General features: G+C 36.1%; 1 protein-coding gene across 1 annotated transcript; it reads right to left on the reverse strand.

The window, feature by feature from the left end:
• Nucleotides 1-1,601: 1,601 nt before the first annotated feature.
• On the reverse strand, nucleotides 1,602-20,358 carry PSMC6 (proteasome 26S subunit, ATPase 6). The gene is made up of 14 exons (XM_060004557.1): nucleotides 20,229-20,358; nucleotides 19,132-19,211; nucleotides 19,001-19,040; nucleotides 18,702-18,754; nucleotides 15,937-16,004; nucleotides 15,216-15,330; nucleotides 13,322-13,409; nucleotides 11,573-11,634; nucleotides 11,365-11,488; nucleotides 10,936-10,997; nucleotides 9,258-9,378; nucleotides 9,034-9,114; nucleotides 5,220-5,291; nucleotides 1,602-2,377 (listed from the first exon to the last, which is right to left on the reverse strand). The coding sequence occupies exons 1-14, from the start codon at nucleotides 20,353-20,355 to the stop codon at nucleotides 2,259-2,261; spliced, it is 1,212 nt and encodes a 403-aa protein (XP_059860540.1). The 5' UTR covers nucleotides 20,356-20,358; the 3' UTR covers nucleotides 1,602-2,258.
• Between the last annotated feature and the right edge of the window lie 2,100 nt (nucleotides 20,359-22,458).

Genomic DNA, 22,458 nt, shown 5'->3' on the forward strand with positions numbered 1-22,458 from the left:
GCCCTACAACCATCTCCCCTCTTTCCACCCCGCCCTCCCCGCGCCGCCCCAGCCAATCCCAGCCCACGCTCGCCTTCGGCCCGCCCCCCGCGGCCGCCAGGTGTCAGAGCGCCGCCGCCCCACCCCTTCGCGAGAGCGCAGACGCGGGGGGGCGGGGCCCTGGAGGCGCAGCGGCGGGAGCTCACCGGGTGTGGAGGAGGTGAGACTGCGGTAGGAGGGAAAGCACGAAGGACGGTCCTGGGAAAAGGAGCGGGATAATACGACTCGGCTCTGCCCTTTCCGGATTGGACGCAAATCCCTTCTTTGGTGTAAGAACGGGGAAGACATCCTAGCCACCATAAACTGGCATACGAAAGGAAACTATAGTTTTCTCCCCTCTCAGAATCCTGCGCAATCTGGTGAGGTTATAACCCAGAGTAATGAAGAGTTCACCTGAAAATTACGTTATCCCACAGAATGAAACACCATCACTTTTAAGCAAATCGAAACGGTGTACTTTTAAGAATACTTGGGAATATAACAACTAGAAAATATCAAGAAAAAATGGCAAACAGAAAAAATCCTAATAGAAACAATTGATAGCCCACTAATTTGTACATAATACTGAAGGTCTCTTCCTTTAATTCTAAGCTTATTAACACTTCAACGTATTATTAAACTATATGGCTTTCAATATCTTTAAAAGGAGTTTGCGTCAGTTAATACTATATTGTTAATAAAGTTCAGGTATATAATACTTTCTCTGGGTTTAGGGAGATGTTATCTTTTTTGTTTTTAAACAGATGAGGAAAATCAAGCTTAGAAGTGGAAGAACCCACACATAAACTTTCAAGATTTGCACACCAACCTGATTCTTTAAAAAAAACACTACCACCACCACCAAAGTAAAAAAGTGAGACAGTCTTTCATTAACTGAATTGCAGATTACAAGTAAAAAGGACCACATGGATATCTGACCTAGACCTGACATACTATTACTTTTTATAGTCATGTTTATGAAATACACTACTAAACATATATAGAAATAGAACTGTTCAATAATTTGAATATTAGATGGCTAGTTTGAGGGCTCCATTTTCTCTACCTCTATGTAAACAGGTCTCTCCCTTTTAGTTACAAAAAGGCACACATTACTCTGCTAGCAAGTTTTTGAAGAATGATTGTATTATTACCTGAGTCATATATCATTCATTCTTCAGTGTTTATGAAACTGAAGTTTCTTTTGTTTAACAGCACCTTTAATAATAACATAATCTTAATTGATGCCCAATGATGATTTCCGATTGTAATTTGTTAAAGCTTTAATTACCACATGAGAAAGAATCGTGTATAGGTAACGGAACTTTTGTTCTGAACATTTCTGACATCAACATCCCCTACATCAGATCCTTAGCCTGGTATCCATAGATACCTAGTGTCCATGGGTGAGCTTGGGAAATAATAAATCTCCTAAGTTTTAATATATGCAAAATTGCGTGTATGTATGTGTGAATCTTTCTGAGAAGAGTGTACAAACCTCCTCAAAAGGGAACTATCATTTCACATAAATCAAGAAAACCAAGTCACATTTAAATAGCAAATGTTACTTTTAATCATAATCTAAAAAATGGTTATGGATGTGCATGTACTATTTCAATTAACTATCACACGGATTAATCATAGTAGGTGGAGAATAAAGGCTTTCTTGAAGGAGGAATATATACAGACACACATCTATGTTACATATAACAAGATGCTCTCATGAACACTGAGTATAGGTACTGTTTTAAAATAAAATTCAAAAGTCTACGACCTAAACCCAACTTCATCTTGGTTATTAAATAGTTTAGACCATAGTAAATGTAGTCTCATAAAAGACAAGAATATATGTAGGAGAACTGAATCAAACAGATTTTATTAAACTTTTTAGGATGAGGAAAACAAATGATATAAAATAAGTCATAAGAAATACTATCTGGTACTACCGTCTCAAACCATTTTCAAGGTTTTACAAAATACACAGCAAATACAAAAAGCTTCAACATACTCTTCTTTTATAACTTCTGCTGCAATAAATGCAACATTAACAAACATACAAATTTCTTCCATACTTCTTAAAAGTAGAATTACTGAATTACTAATCTTTACAATGTTATTCATATACATTTTTATTCATACTCTTTTAATGAGATCATTTTTGCCAATACATAATTTTCCTTAACTTTATTTTTACATTAAGCCAATATCTGTCATGCAACCATCAAAAATCTTACAGTAAATTACACAGGTTTGTAGTCCAATTTAGACTCTAGCTTCTTAGAATCAGCCACTTTTCTGACTGCTTTCATGAAGTCTTCCTGTACTACAAAATCATGATCAGCACGAATTGCAAACATACCTGTGGAGAATAAAACAACATGACTGCTATATTTAATATGTGAATTATTTATTATAAGAAAACTAAGGGAGAGGGTAGGTGAAATGGGTAAAGGTGGTCAAAAGGTACAAACTCCCACTTAAAAAAATAAATAAGTCCTGGGGATGTAATGTACAGCATGGTGACTATACTTATTAATACTGCACTGTGTATTTGAAAGATGCTGAGTAGATCACAAGAAAAAAATACTTTTCTTTTCTATGTGTGATGATGGAATGTTAACTAGACTCATTATGGTGATCATTTCATAATATATACAAATACTGAATCATTATGCTGTATACATGAAACTAATATGTCAATTATATCTCAAAAAACTTTAAAGAAAACTAAATAATGTCATATTATTCTATGGAATAAATGTGAAGGAGCTTAGATGTATTACTTCTCAGCCAACAGTTCTAATTTCCTAAAAACCACTATTATTGTTCAATTAATTTCCGTAACTATAGTGAGCACTATTTTCCAAACCAAAAGCTAGAAAACAGTGAGACAATTATCTGTATACTTAAATTCCACCTCACACAGTCCCTGTATCCAATGTCATTTTGAAAAAAACAAAACAAAACCCAACTATCAATAACACATACACATTTTAGGCAGAAGTTTCCTAACTCTACAGGCAGCAATCCCCTGGAAGCAGGGGGCACATGTATGGTTTGGGAAAACACAAAACACCTCAGTAATTTTCATAGCTTTTCCTTGTTAATAATCAAAAGCATAGAGAATAGGAATTAAAGAAAGTCAACAAAAATCAGTGTCATTATTCATGTGAGAAAATTTACCTTTTTTAGGTACAAATTGGTATTTTATAAGACTTTCATATTCAAATATCACCATTCAGTTTTTGCTTTCAAGTTTCTGACAAGTTACTTGTCAAATACTACTTGGCAAGGAGGTAAAAGGTTTGTGGGTTTTTTTTAAACATTAGTTGTGTCATAGATATGGGTCCCAGATTTTGAGACAATCCTAATTGCATGATAAGCTAAAGCTGGTAAGTTATCACTATCTACTAATTAAGTGAATCCTACTACTATTTTCATTGAGGATCTGCTTATACTGAATTTTCACTAACATAAAATGAGTGGGTTGCAATAGAAAATTGCAAGGGTTACTTCCTGTCTTCCCTTTCAAGATTTCTACATAAGGAATATTGGCAATAGTCATTCTATGCTGTCCTCAGAAATCAGGTGAATGGAAATGACTGGTTTTTTTAATAGTGAAGTTTTAAAACCTGTTTAGAAGGCTGTAACTAAATTAGGCAAGTTATTTTTCCAAACCTTGTGCATATTACTGTTTCCAAATCATTATTTAGTGAATGAGTGAATGTGAGATACATTCTAATCCAAAAAGGATGACAATCTCAGGATTTGAATGGAAAAAGACAACTATAATTGAATCAAGTATATTTTAACTCACAGAAAGATATGTTAACAAAAAAGGCTTGAAGACTAATAAAAAGAAAACTCAAGAATTTCAGTATGTCTCCAGATGAGAAGTTTAAAAAGCTTAAATTTTAATCCACACAGAAGTTATAGTTCTTTATTGGAAATAGCTAAAAATAAACTTTTAAAAAATATGTGGAAAAAGAGAGAATATAATTTAATGGTATCAGCCTTTAAGATTTAGATACTGCTTTTGTTTGGATTCCATCTTCACCAAAGCAAGCTTCTAATAATAATTTGGTCTAGTGTAGATTTTGAAAGGAGAATGTCGTAAGTTACCCCTAGTAGTTCAGGCTACTGACTGCTTACCTTTTAATATTTTTGTTTACTAGTAAGTCTTTGTGAGCATGATTTATGTGATTTGTACTGAGAGTTTCTGGACCTGCAGATCTTTGATCCAGATACTGAGTCACAGTATACCCATGAAGATACTCCTATGGAGAAGCCATGTCTGAGCAGCCTCTTTAAACACTGTCTGTTGAATTTACAAGAAATGTTAAAATAAGGCTAATGGTGATATGAAAACAAGAAGAAATCACATATTGTAATACTTAAAAAGTGTTCATATGCAACCTATGAAAGTCAGTGACTATAAAATCTACTGTAGATATTTTTTTAATTTTAAGATTCTGTGTGGAGGACAAAAACTAAATGACCGTATGTATGGTTTTAAAGCCACTTGGTACCAGAAATAAAAATAAAATCACACAATCCACAGAAAAAATTATACTAAAAAACTACTACATTTCCACAAGTTGAATGAACACAAAATTCATAAATCAATCTTTCAAAGGTTAACTACTGACAGGCTAGTATCAGAAGGCATGTCATCCATTTTGTAGCAGATACCCCCAGTGCTGGCCCAGTCGGATTTCAGCCACAGGTGTGGCAGATAGCTCTGTACAGTCTCAGACTTACTCCAGGGGGACAGCATGCTATCACTATGCATGTCTTTCCACATTCTACCCTAAGGCATCCATAAGTGCAAAGAAGTTAACATCCTCAAGGGCAAATCTCATCCCACGGAGGAATGGAGGATGACAGCTGGTAAATAAATGTCTAGTCTCCCATATTTCAGCCAGATAATCCTGGAAAGAATTCTGTATGTTTCTCTGAGGTCTCATCAGAATCAAACCCCTCTTGCTTACAAGTTATTTCAGTGATGCACCCTTATAACAGCTTTCCCTCTTCCCATTTCACTTGCCCTATTCTCTACTTCTTGGAATCAATTTCCCAGAAAATAACAAGCACTCAAATCCTTGCAAAGCTCAGGCTCTGCTTTTGGACAAACCCAAACACATTTTTAGCAAATTAAACAAATCAAAATCAATAGTAAAAACTGTACTTTAAACCCTTACCTGCTTCAGTACAAACATTTCTCAGGTCTGCTCCATTAAAGCCATCTGAAAGCTTCACAATTGCTTCATAATCTGTTTAGGAAAAATACTGGAAATCAGTTAAAAAAATAATGATAGGAGACCTTTTTTGGATTTATTCCCATATAGAAAATTTAACTTAAGAGCCTGCTTCGAATTTAGTCAGCTAGGCATCAACTCTGTTAACATTCCACAACGTTAACAACAAAAATCAATACTTCTATTAAGTAAACCAGCACCAAGCAGAAATAAACATACTTCTAAAACTCTAAAACCAAGAAATATCAAGATCTGAAAGCATCTTAACCTGTTTCTACACAGAGAAACTGTTAAGTGCATGTGAACTTTAGATATGTCAAGCTATGACTTTTATTAAAACCGTAACCAAGTATCTAATTTGAATAAATCTAGAATATTCAAAACCAACTGTAACCACAATGGAATTTAATCACATAAGGCAAATATAAAATATACCAAAAATAGTCTTCAGACATCATTTTATCATACAGAATTTTTAAATGCTAGAGTAAACACTGACTAGCTTTTCTGGTTTCTGTGAAAGCTCCAAGTGTTGAGGTATCAGATCTATGATAACAGTAATAGTTAAGTGACCCTTCTATCCACGTGACAGACGAAATGAAGAGCTGCTGCTGGTTTAAGGTAGCAGTTACGGACTTGATGTAGAATAGCGAGAAGAGACACATAAGCTACTACAATGTGAAAAACTGTGATAAGACACCCTTGTCAGGCAATCTGGAGTATGTCAATCTCTATTTGAAATCACACAGATAATTCATTAATTAGTCTTCATTCAGGTTCAAGTTCATGTAAGCTTCTGGAGAGCAGAAATTCCTAAGGTTAGCACAGCATCTGGCACCTAGCAAGAGCTCAGTATTGGAAGAAGCTGGTAAATTCAGTTCAGTCTTTCCAACTCAAAACTTTCACATGAGTAATGAGAAAGGCAATGGTCAACTATTTGTAATTATTTTGGACCACTAACTCGTAAAAAGTTTTTAAAGTTGCTTGGCAATTATACTAGATGCCCTTAGTCCAGGGGTCAGCAAACTTTCTGTAATGGGCAAGACAGTAAATACTTCAGACTTTGTAGATCATATGGTCTCTGTCAAAACTACTCATTTCTGCCACTGTAGTAGGAAAGTAGTCATAGACAATATGTAAATGAATGGGAGTGGTTGTGCTACAACAAAACTTTATTTACAAAAACAGAAGGCATACAGAATTTAGCCCACAATAGAATACATGGCTTGCTGGCCTTTACACTAGTCCAGTCTCTCACTTCTATAACTATTTTGTAATTTTTCCTGTCCTCAAATCTCTAACAGTACTTTCCCATTTTCACTCTTAACTTGCTTTCTATTTCACTGAGAGAATAAACGCATTCAGAAGAAAAATCCTCTAAGTACCTGCCATATTTAAGAACCTGTTATCATCAGCATCTAATATATGCTGCCTTTCCTCCTATTCTCCTGAGAAGTCTATGCTCATAGACAAAGCCAACCTCTCTTCAAAAAAAAGCACATTATCAACTTGTATCTCTCTCCTAGATCATTCCCATCAGCATAAAAAAAAAGTGTTGTAAGTACATGCATCTTAAAGAAAACCCCAAGTCCTCATCTCCATTTCTGCTGCAGCTCCATTTCTTCTCTTCTCCCCTTCGCTAGAGAACGCCTTGAAAGAGGTGGCTAAACTCAATGCCTCTTGTCCCCATCTCTCTGATATCCATTCGAACAAGGCTCTCACTCCTACCACTCCAAAGAAATTTCTTTTGATAAGGTCACCAATGATCTTCACATAGTAAATCCAATCTCAGAACTCTTCTTATCAGACCCATTGTCAGCATTTGACAGGAAATTAGTCCCTCCCTATAGTATTTCTTCATTTATTCTCCAGGACACCATCAGGTCCTGGTTAACTCCTATCTCTGTGACTAACCTTCCTCAGTCTCCTTTGATGGTTCTTCCTCTCAACTTTTTTTATTTCCTCTCAACTTCTTAATGCTGGAATTAGCTCAGTTTTGAATCCCTTCTCTATCAACATTCTCTTCCTTGGAACCATTTTTATGCTGATATTAGCCACATTTATAACTCTAGCACAGGCCACCCCAACGAACTATTGATGCACACAGAATTACTAATCAACATCTTTACTTGGCTATCTAATTGGCATCTCAAATTAAATATTGCCAGAATCAAATTCCTCATTCTCCCTTTAAAATCGAATCTTTCCAGTCTTCCCTTGCTTTAATTGATGGCAATTCCATTTGTTCAGTTGCATGAGTAAAAAACCTAAGTCTTCCCTGGTTCTTCTCTTTAGCTCACACCCTACATCTGATTCATTAGCAAGCCCTGTCACCTCTATTTTCAAAATATGTCCAGAATCTCATTATTTTAAAAGATTTTGCTACCACCTTGGACCAAGCCACCATCATCTTTTGCCTGCATTACTGAAATAACCTCCTAATAGATCCTCTTGTCTCTATCCTTGTCCCTCTAGCTGCAGCCAGATGATCTATTTAACATAAGTGAATTCTGAAATATTTACAGATGAAATGATAATGACTGGAATTTGCTTTTTTTGTGTGTGTGTGGTACGCGGGCCTCTCACTGCTGCGGCCCCTCCCGTTGCGGAGCACAGGCTCCAGACGCACAGGCTCAGCGGCCATTGCTCACAGGCCCAGCCGCTCCGCGGCACGTGGGATCCTCCCAGACCGGGGCACGAACCCGTGTCCCCTGCATTGGCAGGCAAACTCCCAACCACTGCGCCACCAGGGAAGCCCTGGAATTTGCTTTTTAAAAACCCAGAAGGAAGGTAAGAGGTGGGAGAGATTACAGATGAAACAAGATGGGCCAAGGGTTAATTACTGAAGCTGGGGGATGAATTCCTGATAAGATTATACTCATCTCTACTTTTATGTATTTCTAATTTTCTGTAATACAAAGTTAAAAACAATAAAAAGTAAGGTCATATCATTCCTCTGCTCACAATCCTCCAATGGAATCCATTTCACTAAAAACAAAAGCCGAAGTTCCTACACAACGGCCTCAGTAAGGCTCTATACAATCTGATCCCCATTACTTCTGTGATTTATTTCACTTGCTACCATCCCAATAACTCTGCCACAGACACCCTGACCTCTATACTGCTCCTGGAATGTTCCATGCACACACCTACTTCAAGGCCTTCTTACTTGCTGTTCCCTCCGCAAATTTCCCCCAAATATCCATACTTAGCTCCTTCACCTTTTAGGTCACTGCTTAAAAATCACCTTGGTAAGGCGTTCCCTGTGTCTCCTCCTCCCCACCTCTATTCAAAATGTATACATTCGGGCTTCCCTGGTGGCACAGTCGAAAATCTGCACGTAACTCATAGCGGCCCTCCATGTTCATGGTTCTGCATCTGTGGATTCAACCAACCCCAACCAGGTAGTACTATAGCATTTACTAGTTAAAAAAAAAATCCACGTATAAGTAGACCCACACAGTTCAAACCCATTTTGCTCAAGGGTCAAGTGAATATTTTACTTTCTTCACCTGCCTTTCCTGACAAAAATGTAAGTTATATAAAGGCAGGAATTTATCTGTTTTGTTCATTGCTATATCCTCAGCACTTAGAACAATTCTTAGCATACAGCACATGCTCAATAACTATTAGCTAAATTCAAGACCACCATGTTTCCTGAATTTAAAACTAGATTTGGTAGACTATCAGTGATATTCAATAGCATTTTACTTCATTTACCAAATGTAAATATATATAAAATAGGTTATTTACTTACCTATTTCACCATGCTTTGTAATGGGACCTGCATGGATTTTTAATATATCTAACCTTGCTTGTTCGTTTGGTAAATCAATATCTGAAAATAAGAAAATTATAAGAAATTCTTTTGCAGTCAGGTTTTTTGTTTTTTAAATAAAGTAGGGGGTGAGGAGGAGGTATGGGAAGAGAAATGGACATAGACAAAGGGAAATGGACAGCAGGCACAAAAGCTTAACTTACGTATTTTTCTATCTAATCTGCCTGGACGAAGCAAAGCAGGATCCAGTGTATCTGGTCTGTTTGTAGCCATGATCATTTTAACTCTATGTAGAGTATCAAATCCATCCATCTGATTCAGTAGCTAAGAATATATTTGTGAATATAAATCAAAGGCACATTTTATAAAGCATCCCAACCATTGAAAAAACACATAGCACACACCTTTTATAAAATGACTAAGACCATGAAATGTATTGCTTACAGATACATATGTGATGTGCAGAATGATCGTTTGATGGAATCATATTTTTTTCTCTCTTACATAAAGGGATATATATTCCATCCTAAAAGTTCCAAGATAGATTATTTAATGGGTTTTTTTTGGCCGTGCCTTGCAGTATGCAGGATCTTAGTTCCACGACCAGGGATCGAACCCGTGTCCCCTGCCGGGGAAGAACAGAGTCTTAACCAATCGACTGCCAGGGAAGTCTCCAAGATAGATTATTCAACTATGTACCTTTGTATAGCTATCAGATAGTTTTAATAAATCTGAAGGCATCCATCCAGTCACGAATTATGAAACTAAGTTATGTGGACCTGATTTCCAATGTTCGAATTTTTTTGTTACAATTACTTTTAAAATAATGTTTCAAGAGCTTATGGCATGCCAGACATAAAATTTACATCAGGATAACTGGAAACAATGATTTTCTACAAACTTGATAATAAATCCATTAAATATCTTTTCAAATAATTCTACTTACACAGAAATACTGAGATACCTAACACATTTCCTTCAATTCCTAAAGTTTTCTTGAATAAATGTTGAAAAATCTAACTGCATTCAACAAACACTTTAAAACAAAGCTAGCCTGACAATATGTCTATTTCTTCATGCCAATATGTCTAACATACCCTAAGTGTTAGCTAACAACGTATCAGCTACATGAATAAAACTAGTATCTGCGTTTTAAAAAAAATACCTCAATTTAAGGCTTCTAATAGACTCTACAACTAATTTTAAAATACTGTCTTTTCTGAGCAGACAATTTATAAAAAACAATTTTCAAATACCCCTACTGAGACAGTAGTTGACAATGCATTACCTATGCTACCTATCTATTCATAGGAGTTGGAAAATGTGTTTGGAATCTTGCCATCACTTTCACAGAATGTGGAGTGGGAAAAGACTTTAATATACATTTCAATATCCCATCATCCATCTTCAATAATCAAAACTATTTTAGTTTCCTTTCACTCTCAGCAATAAAGAGAGGAAAGTATTAGTAATTTTTAGAGCAGCCTCATACATAGTTACAATTCATTTACTGCCACTAGTTTAAATATATTTGTCACTCATAAAATATCTGAATAAAACTAACACAAAATCACATTGACAATGTAAGTACAATATATAATTTTTTAAATGGCCAGTCTGCTCAAAAAATGTAGAACGGTACAGCTGTAACTCACATGAAATTTTGTAGATATCCCTATTATTTTCTAGTACTCATTTTCTTACTAGAGATTGTGGTAAAGAAAACTGTTCATTCCTGTCAATACTGTACTTTCAAATTTCATACTTAAGTGCATTCTTCATTTAAACCATTATCCATATTTTGACCTTCAAATATCCAATGTTCACTTCTTCACTTTATAAACATTGATTTCTTTACAAACAGGCTTTACCAAATATTACCTCCATTAAAGTTCTCTGAATCTCTCTATCAGCTGAAGTACCCTCAGAAAACCGACGACCACCTAAAATAATGATGTGGAAACTCGTATGCATTACTCCTTTCCTCTTTAAGCATCATTTAAGAAAATATGAAAATGATAGTGTCTGGGGTTTAAAACATTAAGATGAAAATAAATTAACAAGAATTACACTGACAAAATTCGAATTGATTTTGGTATGTTTATCATTTTCTCAATGTTAAAGGTTATTTATTGAGAGTGGTTAAACTTTCTTAAGAATTTTTTTAAAGTAACATTCAATTCATTTTGCTACTTCACACAAATTGCAGTTAGAGGTGAAAAGAGAGGGGAAAAGTTCTTTTAGATTAAAAAAATATTCCTAACAGTTCAAGAAAAGTTTAAAATAAATTTTAAGAAGTGTTATTCTTACCAATAGCATCTATTTCATCCATAAAAATGATGCATGGCTGATGGTCCCTGGCATAATTAAACATTTCTCGGATCAAACGAGCACTTTCACCAATGTACTTGTCTACAATAGAACTAGATACAACCTGATTAAAGGAAAAACATGGTAAACATAGGAAAATTCAAATAAAATTTATTTTCAATAGCTACAAAAAGAATATTCCCTTTACCTTTAAGAAATTGCAATCCAACTGGCTAGCAACAGCTCGTGCCAAGAGTGTTTTTCCTGTACCTAGGAATGATAAATGAAGTCCTAATTAAATGGAAAGTAAAACAAATTTTCAAAAGCCTTTAAGAATGTAATCCTTTGAATAGTAAATTTTGCAAAATGGAAGCTAAGTCTTAAATAAAAGCATTTAAAATCATTTAAAATCCCAAAGCACTTCCACTCTCAATATTAAAATTTAAAATTTTATTCAAAATATCCCTTCTAATTTTATTTTAAGCAAACTGAATACATAACTTTAGAAATATATCAAAGCCAACTTACAAAGAGACTGTGATGGAAACTTGTACATTCAAATACATTGGGCTATACTGAACACTGAGTGGACCTTTGCCTACGTATGATATTGTAATATCAAGTATTTGTTATTTGGAAACTACTGATTCAGTGGGTTATGAAAATCTTCCAAATACTGGCATTTTCCATTATATAATATTAAAAAGTCACATTTGTTAATACCATCTCCGATCTCATCCTGTCTTATATTAACAAACACATTGGAAAGTTGTCAAGCTCATAGTACCAGAGGTAAAGTTTTCAAAAACTTAATTTTCGTTTGAAAGCTCAAATTTATCACTGGCTACAGATGGTGTCAGTTGTTTGCTTTAACATGATTGGCTAACTTCATTCATTTTTTTAAAAAAATGTGTGCAGGGACGTCCCTGGTGGCACAGTGCTTAAGAATCCACCTGCTAATGCAGGGGACATGGGTTTGATCCCTGGTCCAGGAAGATCCCACATGCCATGGAGCAACTAAACCGTGCACCACAACTACTGAGCCTGGGCTCTAGAGCCCCTGCTCTGCAACAAGAGAAGCCACCGCAATGAGAAGCCCGCACACAGCAACGAAGTGTAGCCCCTGCTCGCCGCAACTAGAGAACACCCGCGCACAGCAATGAAGATCCAACACAGCCAAAAATAAATAAATAAATAATAAATTAAAAAAAAAAAATGTGTGCAAGGTAACCAATAACCAGTCTGATAACTGACTGTAAATTATCCTTTCAAGTAAAAATGGCATTCCGTGAAAAGCAGCTAATACAGCAGGCAACTCAAATAATCACACAAATGCTTTTCCTGGAGATATCTTATTCAGTATGCAACAGAAGTACTTTATATGCATTTTCCATTTCATCACAGAATACAACACATTATTCAAGGATCAAAAGTTAATATTTTTAATGCTTTAGCAAGGACATTTTAAAGTGAAACTGACATCTTTTTTTAAAAATACTGCAAATGTGAGTGGCCCCAAACACAATGACTACTATACCATTTTGTGCCACTGACTTAATTGATTCATACTATGGTATGAGTAGCTTTACCCTCATTGCTTTGCACCATCAGCACAGATGTTAGTTGCTTTTTTCTTTTTCACTGTGTTGACATCTTAGTATTACAAGAGTAATTCTGACCTTGCAGAATCCCTGAAAGTGTCTCTGGGACACCCAGAGGTCTGCGAACCACACAAGACCATTGCTTAGAATCACATGGCATGTTTAGATATATATACCCTATGAAGCACAAGAGGACTAAGCAAGACTAAGAAAACAGTAGACACACATCCCCAATCCCTTCCTTACTCTGAACAGAATGGAGGCTGGAATTGTCACATTAATTATCTCCATCTCATTTTTTTACTCCTTCATTCATTCATTCGCTCATAGTGGGGCAGACATGATTTAATACCAACCTGGTGGTCCATATAACAAACAGCCTTTTGGAGGTATTATTCCTACACGTTGGAATAATTCTGGGTTTGTAAGAGGCAATTCTATTACCTAGAAAAGAAGTTGCATGTTTCTTAAAACGTTAATAAAGATTTTGATGTACTTTCAAATATTTTAAGTAAACTATCAGCAGATTTATGTACATACATCATAATTCGTAATAGATCTAGAATTCAGTGCTATGTAAAACCATTTATATTAGAGGTTTTTCTTCAGATAGATGTAAGATACCTCTTAAATCTAAAAATCTTAAAATATTTTTTAAATTAATTAATTAAAAAGCATGTGGTAATTTGAACTATTTATTATTTAATACACTTGCTAAAATAACCACACACTTGATTAGAGTGATGTTGGCACAGGCATATAATCTGTCAAACACATTTGAACTGTACACTTAAAAAACGTGAATTTTACTGAAGGTAAATTATGCCTCAACGAAACAATTAACACTACAAAAAATCAGTTAAGCAAAAAAACAAAAAGATTACACTGGTGTGCATCTGAATACAACAAAAAATAATTATAAAATGGGGAACTTTGGTAAGATATAACTGCCACTAAGAGAAATGGTACATAAAATTTTCTTATGTTGGTATTTTGTCATAGTAGTCTTAAAAAAAACCCATAAATTCTGCTCTCAATGTTAAGACTGATTCAAAGAAAGAGAAGTGGAGAACAGCAAAAGTGAGGCTTTGACTGCCCAGTTTAAACTCTTTACTTGAGAGATAAACCTCTACTGAATAACTCTGTCCATAAGGTATGATTAAGACACGTCAAAATTGTGAGAAATTAATATTCGCAATTGTCTGCAGATGTATACTGCATGTCCTTGGTGTGTGTGCGTGTGTCTGTGTGTGTGAGAGAGATTCATTCTGCTCCTATGGCTGATGCAGCAAATCACTGTAAAATATTTCACTGTTTCATGAAGCACTTGTTCTTCCTCTTTTCATTAACTATAATGTGAAAAGAATAGGCTTTTATTTATGCTTAGGCCAATGCTTCCGCAAGTATGGTTGAAAAAAAAAAACAACTTGGTTTCATAATCACCTGGAATGCTTGTTTAAATGCTAATTCCTGTGCCCCACCCCCAAGCCACTGCATCAAAACCATGCAGAGGGCCTAGGAATCTGTATCTTTAATAAGAGTTCCAGAAAATTTAAAGTGCTGAAGTTTGAAAACTACTGGTTTAGGGCTTAAATCAGATAATGTAAGCCATTCTAATTAATCAAATTCATTCCTGAGTATTTCCATCCTAAATTAAGAGGAAATCAATACAACAATGTAATTTGCTTAAAAGAGAATTGTTAAGAAGCTATCTGTGTTGTAAAGCAAGGCAACCCTGATTTGATTCTTCATGTAAGAACTTAAAGTTTAAGCCACGCTAAAGCCAATATTTTTCTTAGATGACAGCAAACAGCTTTATCAAAATAAAATATTTAAGGCACAGATAACTTACTCTATTTAAGGGCAATAGGAAATCAATGAGGTTATGGGAAAAACTACATTACACACACTATCCAAATGTGCTCTGACCCAACTAAACTACTAAGATAAACAAAATACCAGATGGTATGGGCAGTGGATTACATCCATTATTCTTAGCTTTTTTTCCTTCTTGGTCATAAAAAGAGCAGGATTTTTCAAACACCAAATTATCTCCAAATTTAACAAAAACCCATAATTTTCATAGCTAGAGATTCAGTGCTTTTCTTCTCTTGGCAAAAATATTATATATATAATATTCAGTAAACACTATTTGGATAAAGTGATTTTACATCCTCTTTCTCCCTTCAGGCATTTTAAAACCCATACTACTTCTTAGTAAGTTCAGAGAATAAAGCACACACTACCAACCTCTCGTAACTCCCGAATCTGTTCTGACAAACCTCCGATCTCAGAATAAGAAACATTCCCGGGGTCCTCATGCGACATGTTGTAAACCAGTGGGTCCACCTCTCTTGGCAAATACCTGTAATGATAAGGTGTGTATTTTTCTTTTAAAAGATGTATTTTCTCTCAGCCTACAAATAGAGTATAAATGACTTGCTTATGCAAGCACCTGTAGGTGATCTTGGAAAATCATGTTGGGACTTCCCTGGTGGTGCAGTGGTTAAGAATCCGCCTGCCAATGCAGGGGACACGGGTTCGAGCCCTGGTCCGGAAGATCCCACATGCCATGGAACAGCTAAGCCCGTGCACCACAACTACTGAGCCTGCGCTCTAGAGACTGCAAGCCACAACTACGGAGCCCGCGTGCCACAACTACTGAAGCCCAAGTGCCTAGAGCCTGTGCTCCACAACAAGAGAAGCCACCACAATGAGAAGCTCGTGCACCGCAACAAAGAGTAGCCCCCGCTCGCTGCAACTAGAGAAAGCCCATGCATAGCAATGAAGACCCAATGCAGCCAAATAAATAAATTTATTATTTTTTAAAAAAAAAAATGTTTAAATTAATTTGAAATTAGGAAAAGCTGAAAAGTGGCAAAACATTCAGTGATCTCAAGAAGCATATATTTTGGATAAAATCTTCCCTCCGTGAAAATGAGACGTAAACTAAATAGTACAAGAAACCTACCTCATGATAGTTAGTGTAGTCATATCCAAAGCAACTCTTGTTCCTGGCTTCAGCTTACTTTTGTCAAGCTAATTGTGTAAAACAAAAGGTGTTACCCAAACACTTGAAAAGGGGAATAACACTCTAACAAGAGCATAGTTAGAAGCCAAATAATCATTTTTACCCTTCCGAGAGAACACTAAGATTAGATTATAAACACCATGCCCAAGGGAAGGGTTTATAAAAAGTAGTAATTCAAAGTTATTTCCTTCTGCTCCTTAAAAGAGCGCCCTTTTGTGCAATCTCAGTGTGAAATGAGAAATCACTAATATATAAAGTCTGAGGTGGCAACAACCTTGTTTTTGAAGAAGGAACTGACTGCAATATTTTACTTTCAAAGGCTCACTATTTAATATAGTTTTGCTCATTATTTTGATTTAGGCACTGTAGTACAGTGACTTTGGCAATTGGTACCAAAGCATTTATACAGAAATCCCTTAATGAACATTTGGAGGGGAAGGACAGGAAAGCATCTTAAAGGTATATCCATTAGATTTATTTTAAAAACTATAGTTTTGGGAAGTATGTGTTATGTGATCATAGGAGATAAGGGGGATATGCACTCTATTTCCCCTTAGAGATTTTTTATTAAAATTCTAAAGAACAAACAAAAAAACCCCAGCAACCTTCATTCATGCTTTTGCTACATGCCAGACACTATGGTAAATATATTACTGTACATATTAAGTTGAATCATACTAAACAATTTATTGGCATATTTAACTTATTTGGATAGAAGTGGAGAGAATCTATCCAAATAGATTCAAATCACACTCAGGCTGTTACTTGTCAAAAATAAAGTTATTTTTCGAAAAAACTGTAATTTTTTCGTTTTTTCGAAAAGTGCAACAAAAAAAATAATAAACTGCTTGCCAATACAATTTCAGAATCATACAAATTACTGACCACTTTTCACAGGATTTTGCAAACAGCGCTCAGTTTAGGATTTAGTGCCAATTAAAATGAAGTGAAGATATGCTAAATACTAGGTTTAATATAATGGATTAAACTAAGAATAATTGTCAGGTACAGTAGTCCTCCCCTTATCCACATTTTCAGTTACCTGAAAATATTAAATGAAAAATTCCAGAAATAAACTAATCCTAAGTTTTAAATTTCATGCTGTTCTGAGTAGCGTGATGAAAGCTCTGTCCTTGGGACATGAATCATCCCTTTGTCCAGCGTATTAGTAGCCCTCTCGGTTATCAGATCCACTGTCCTGCTGACTGAAGTACTTGTGGTCAAATAATCCTTATTTTACTTAATAATGGCCCCAAAGCACAATGGTAGTGATGCTGGCCATTCAGATATGGCAAAGAGAAGCCACAGACCGCTTCCTAATGAAACGGGGAAAGTTCTCGACTTAATAAGGAAATAAAAATCATATGCTGAGGTTGCTATAATCTAGAGTAAGAACGAATCTTCTATCCATGCACTTGTGAAGAAGAAAAAAGAAACCTGTGCTAGTTTTGCTGTCACGCCTCAAACTGCAAAAGTTATGGCGACAGGGCATGACAAGTGCTGAGTTAAGATGGAAAAGGCATTAAATTTGTACAAGATATTTTGAGAGAGACCACATTCACATGACTTTTGTAACAGCATATTTTTTTAATAATTGCTCTATTTTATTATTATTTTTGTTAATCTGTTTCTGTGCATAATTTTTAAATTAAACTTTATCATAGGTATGTATGTAGAGGAAAAAACATAGCATATATAAGGTTTGGTATATGCCCAGGTTTCAGGCATCCACTGGGGGTCTTGGAACATACACCCCACGGATAACAAGGGACCACTGTACTTGAAAATGAGCTTAAACAGAGATGAATATGAAGCTATTTCAACATTTACATCTATAGGGAATATATACTCTGGCTTTTCTAATATTTTCCAGTTTTCAAATACTCTCTTGCCCCTCATACAACCACAAAATATCTTAGACATGCCAACTTTTGGCATCCAGAGGGCCCTGAAAGGGACATAAATATCCTCTGTCGGATTAGGCAACTGAAATTTTGATTTAGAAAATGTCATCCCACTTACATGCTAGGCAAAATCTTAAGACTGAATTTAGTCCCTAGGAAAAATTCAATTCTATAGCCATGTCATATCAATCTTTTAAAACCTGAACCTGACACAACAAATACTCAGTTTAGAAAGCTCTTCCAATGAGTTTATAAGAATTCGCTAAAGACGCTTTCTAAAGAATAGGGTAGTACATAAATTGGCTTCAGAGGCTACTAAATGATCCAAAGCCATTTGTTGGTGATTTTTGATGACTGCAAGATAAAATCTGGAGTTATTTCAATTTGCCGATTCTAATTTAAATGAACTCATACAAAATCAATTTAGCCTCTAGTAAAGACTATAAGTAATATTTTTGAATGTTTAAATATAAAATGTAATTTATAAGGTCTAATACTTTTAAGACCTCTTCAAAAAAAGACACTAAAATAAAATAATCTGAGATTCTTTCACTTCTAAAATTCTTTGATTTCTCAGTGTGTAGAGCTGACTGAGGCAATGCAATAGAGCAGAAAAGTAGAGACTACCGGGAGTCAAACCCATGGTCTGAGTTCAGGCTTTGCTAATAATTAGCTATATCTGAACAAGTCACCTTTGGGAGTTATGGGCATAATGCCTGACCTGCTTACCTTGAGAATTAAATACCTTACATGAAAGCGCTTTTGTCAATTATAAAGCACTATAGAAATGTAAAATGTTACCTGTCGACGACAACCCACAACATATCTTGGTCCATTTGTAGCTTTAACAATGACTAGAGGAAGAAAATGAAAAAACAAATTGAAAAATAGAAAGTAAAAAATAAATATATCCACATTGATGGCAGATTGAGTTTTATTTCTGTTCTCCAAAAGACAAGAATTGAAAGACAACTTAGTCTATGCAATAATATCATCTACCTTCATTACAGGTCATTAAAATAATAAGCATTTCAAAAGTTGGTGGTGGGAGGGAGGGGAGTCTGCTCTTTTTTTCTTTACTAACAATCTAATACACTTACATTTTTCTTCAGTTAATTGCTTAAGTACTTCACCCACAATCTAAGAAAGAAAAAAAAAAAGCATTACTTTTTGCCAAGAGCTAAAAAAACAAATCACCATCACCCTCTACACCCCAAACTCCATTACCTACCTGCCCAACACTTTGTAGGGCCTTCAGATCATTTTCAGACTTTTCATACTGCTTGGTAAGTTCTTTTAATTGTTCCCTTACTGAAAAATATAATTTGAACATTTTAAATTAAATAATCTTAGCGAGTTTAAGTCACTAAGTCTCATTTTATTTAAGTTTATTTAAGTCTATTTCACTTTACGTGTATTTTATATGCACTATATCAAACCACAGAAAACATAATGCCATTTGTAGATGACATGTTTAAAAACGAAATGTTACAGAGAAAGCACCATGTTTTTATTTTCTTGATCAGGAATACTTACTTGTTTGAGCACATATGAGGTTACATTCATAACAGATATTGACATTCTGACACTTCCGGATTTGAGATTACAAACCCGAATGATAAAAGAGTTAGACCCTTCCTCACTTCACCTACCCACATGAACTGTCACTTTGGCTTTCTAACCTAAATAAAGCGCCACAGAATTATACAGTTAAGGTCTTCCTTCATTATTTAAACCATTCAGGTTTGTCAGTGACGGTGCACTAAGAAAAATTATAAGTACTCTTTTGGTTCAGGAGTAAGGGAAAATTGTGTGCCTGACAGAGCACAATTCAAAACACGAGGAAAAAAGAAGAGGACTATGATTGACCGATGGACCCCTTCTCTCTTAAACTCCGCGTTCGGCTTTCCATTCCACTAACAAGCCAACTACCCGAGTCTCGTCTCTTGCTTGAGCTTCTTTGACTCAAGTCTCTTTCCGCCTCCGGGTCCCGGGACTCCACCAACACCGCACTCCTTGCACCTTAACCTGGAAACATCCCTGTGACCCACTTCTTCCCCACTCCCCTCTGGTCATCTTCCAATTCCATCTCAGAACTGGGGATGTTCTCTCTGTCACCTGGACCAGACTGGTCCATTTTCACGCCCGAAGAGGCGTGAAGAAGCTCGGCTTCCGAAGCTATAGGCGGGGATGACAAAGCGCCTTGTCTCCAGACTGAGGCCTTCTCTCCTCGGGGCTCGGTTGCCGAGCTCGGCCAAAGGCCTCCGCTTTGTCAGAGACAGGAGCGGGTCCGGGCACGAGATTATGTGGAAAGAAAGGTGCACTCACACTCCTTGAGACGGCCGTCGATCTCCTTGTGCTCCAGCAGCTTCTTGCGGTAGTCCTGAAGCGCCTTATCTCTAGGGTCCGCCATGATGAGAAGCCGCCGCTCATAGGGGATGCCGGGAATGGCCATGGCCGCCCGGGCGGGGGAAGGGGCGGGGCGAGACAGGAGAGCCTCCCTGGAGGGGCGGGTTTCGCGGAAGACACTGCCCCTTCCGGTTTGCACCGCCTCTGCACTCCACTTCTCCAACGTCTGCGTCTCTATGCACTAGGGTGCCGGCGTGCACCGAAGGAGACCTCCAGATACACCATCCCCTGCAGGTCAGCCTGGGTAGAGCAAGGGCGCTGTCCCCTGAGAGGCCTTGGTATTTTTAAGTCACTGCTGTTCTGGAACCACAAAAGACTTTGTAATAAACCAAGATGAGAATGAAATAGGGAATATATACATATCTCTCTAAAGAGCTCTGATGGCTTATCGGTATAACACAGATAGCCTACTGGTATAACCCAATACTATCCAGGATCTCCAGGTACAGAAGGAGTAGGATATTTATTCATTTATTCACTCAGTGAGTGAGGTACTAAGGGTTAGATCTGGTGGGAAGATAAAAAAATATCTTCAAAGTGTAATAAATACTATACTATAATGAAAATAAAACATGGTGGTGTTATAGAGTAAGGTGAGGAGAACTAATTTAGCACAGATATCTGAGATAACGAGCCAGATGTGCAACAAACTGGGGAAAAACCTTCCAAACAGAGGAAACAGCAAATGCAAAGATCTTAAGGTGAAAAGGGGGTTGGCTCATTTCTTGGAACAGAAAGAAGGCCAATGAGCCTGGAAGGGGGCGGGTTGTACAAATGAGGGGCACAAGATAAAGATGCCTTCTTTCTGTGCTTTTGGACAAATTAATCTCTCAAAATCTCTGTAGAATGAGCATAATATTTGTACCTATCTCATAGGGATGTCATGAGTATTAAACAACATAGTGTGCCTGTAAGCTATCAACACAACATCTGGCACATAGTAAGCATTCAGTAGTGTTATTTTAAATTGTTTATTTTAAGGGTAGTAATGACCTCAGTTTTTGCGGGACAGGTCCACATTGCTGTACCTCTTCCCAGCATTACTCCTAGGGAGAATTTATTGCTGTTCCAAAAGAATCAGTCACATTCCCCAGACTCCATTTGATCTCATCTTATCCAGTGGCCCAGGATGTTTGAGTTTAAATAGGTATATCTTATATATACATATAAATTGCAAATTTAAGTGAATTAAATTACAAACAAATTATTAGGAAATTAAAAGATGCCTTCAAATTTATTAGGAAAAAATCTTATGGATATTGTGTGAATATTCTATTCTGTTTTTTCTAAATATAACTGGTAATTGCAGTTAGCCAATAAACAAGGAAGGTGGATTGAGCAGGGTTAGTCCCTTCTCCCACTCAGCTGCAACTATTCTGGTCAAACTATACCAAAAGTATATCACCTCTGACGTCAAGAAGAGAGGATGGAGCAAAGAAAAAAATATATATATATAACTCAGTTTGATTCAATTCAATAAATATTTATAAGCACATACTAGTGTGTTATTTCAACATAGCACACCAATATTTTAAACTCCCTTGACTCTTATTCTTTTTCTCTCACCCATCTGGCAAAATACCAACTTCAGTTGAACCTCCTGTCTGTCTTCAGTATGCCTGCAACAGAACAGCCCTGTTCCTTTTTATATGCACCTCTAAGACTGTATCCCTGTCCATCAGAAAATATAGCTTAATTTGTAATTATACATTCCTAGGTGTTCTTAAAGATGCAATTAAATGTGTATTTTCCCCCTAGTAGACTATAAGCTCCAGGAAAACAAGGACTATGACTATTTCTTGCTCATTACTGTATCCCCAGAAGATGGATATATATATATATATATATATATATATATATATATATACATATATACTATTGAATGAATTTGTGAATATGTTAGACACTATGATAGGTAAGCAGAGATACAAAAAGACTAAGAAATGTCATCAGTTCTCAAGGAACTTAAAATATTGTAGAATAGAGAAGAAGTGAGGTGACAAGGTAGGGTATATCTTAGTTTTGGAAGGAGGGGTCATTAAAAGTGATGTCATAACAAACAGTGATGAAATTTTTTTAGATCTTCAAAATATCATTTTTAAGGATAGTCTCCTAACCTACTAACGTATAATGTGGCATTGATGGGTGT

This window comes from Delphinus delphis, chromosome 2, assembly GCF_949987515.2.
Source record: "Delphinus delphis chromosome 2, mDelDel1.2, whole genome shotgun sequence".
In the NCBI taxonomy this organism is placed as follows: domain Eukaryota; kingdom Metazoa; phylum Chordata; class Mammalia; order Artiodactyla; family Delphinidae; genus Delphinus; species Delphinus delphis.

Coding starts and splice junctions, on each gene's coding strand:
- PSMC6 (XM_060004557.1), bottom strand. CDS start 20,355: ATGGCCATTCCCGGCATCCCCTATGAGCGGCGGCTTCTCATCATGGCG. Junction 10,998..11,364: donor GGATGAAATAGATGCTATTG/GTAAGAATAACA, acceptor TCATTATTTTAG/GTGGTCGTCGGTTTTCTGAG. Junction 5,292..9,033: donor TACAAAGCATGGTGAAATAG/GTAAGTAAATAA, acceptor TTTCCTAAACAG/ATTATGAAGCAATTGTGAAG.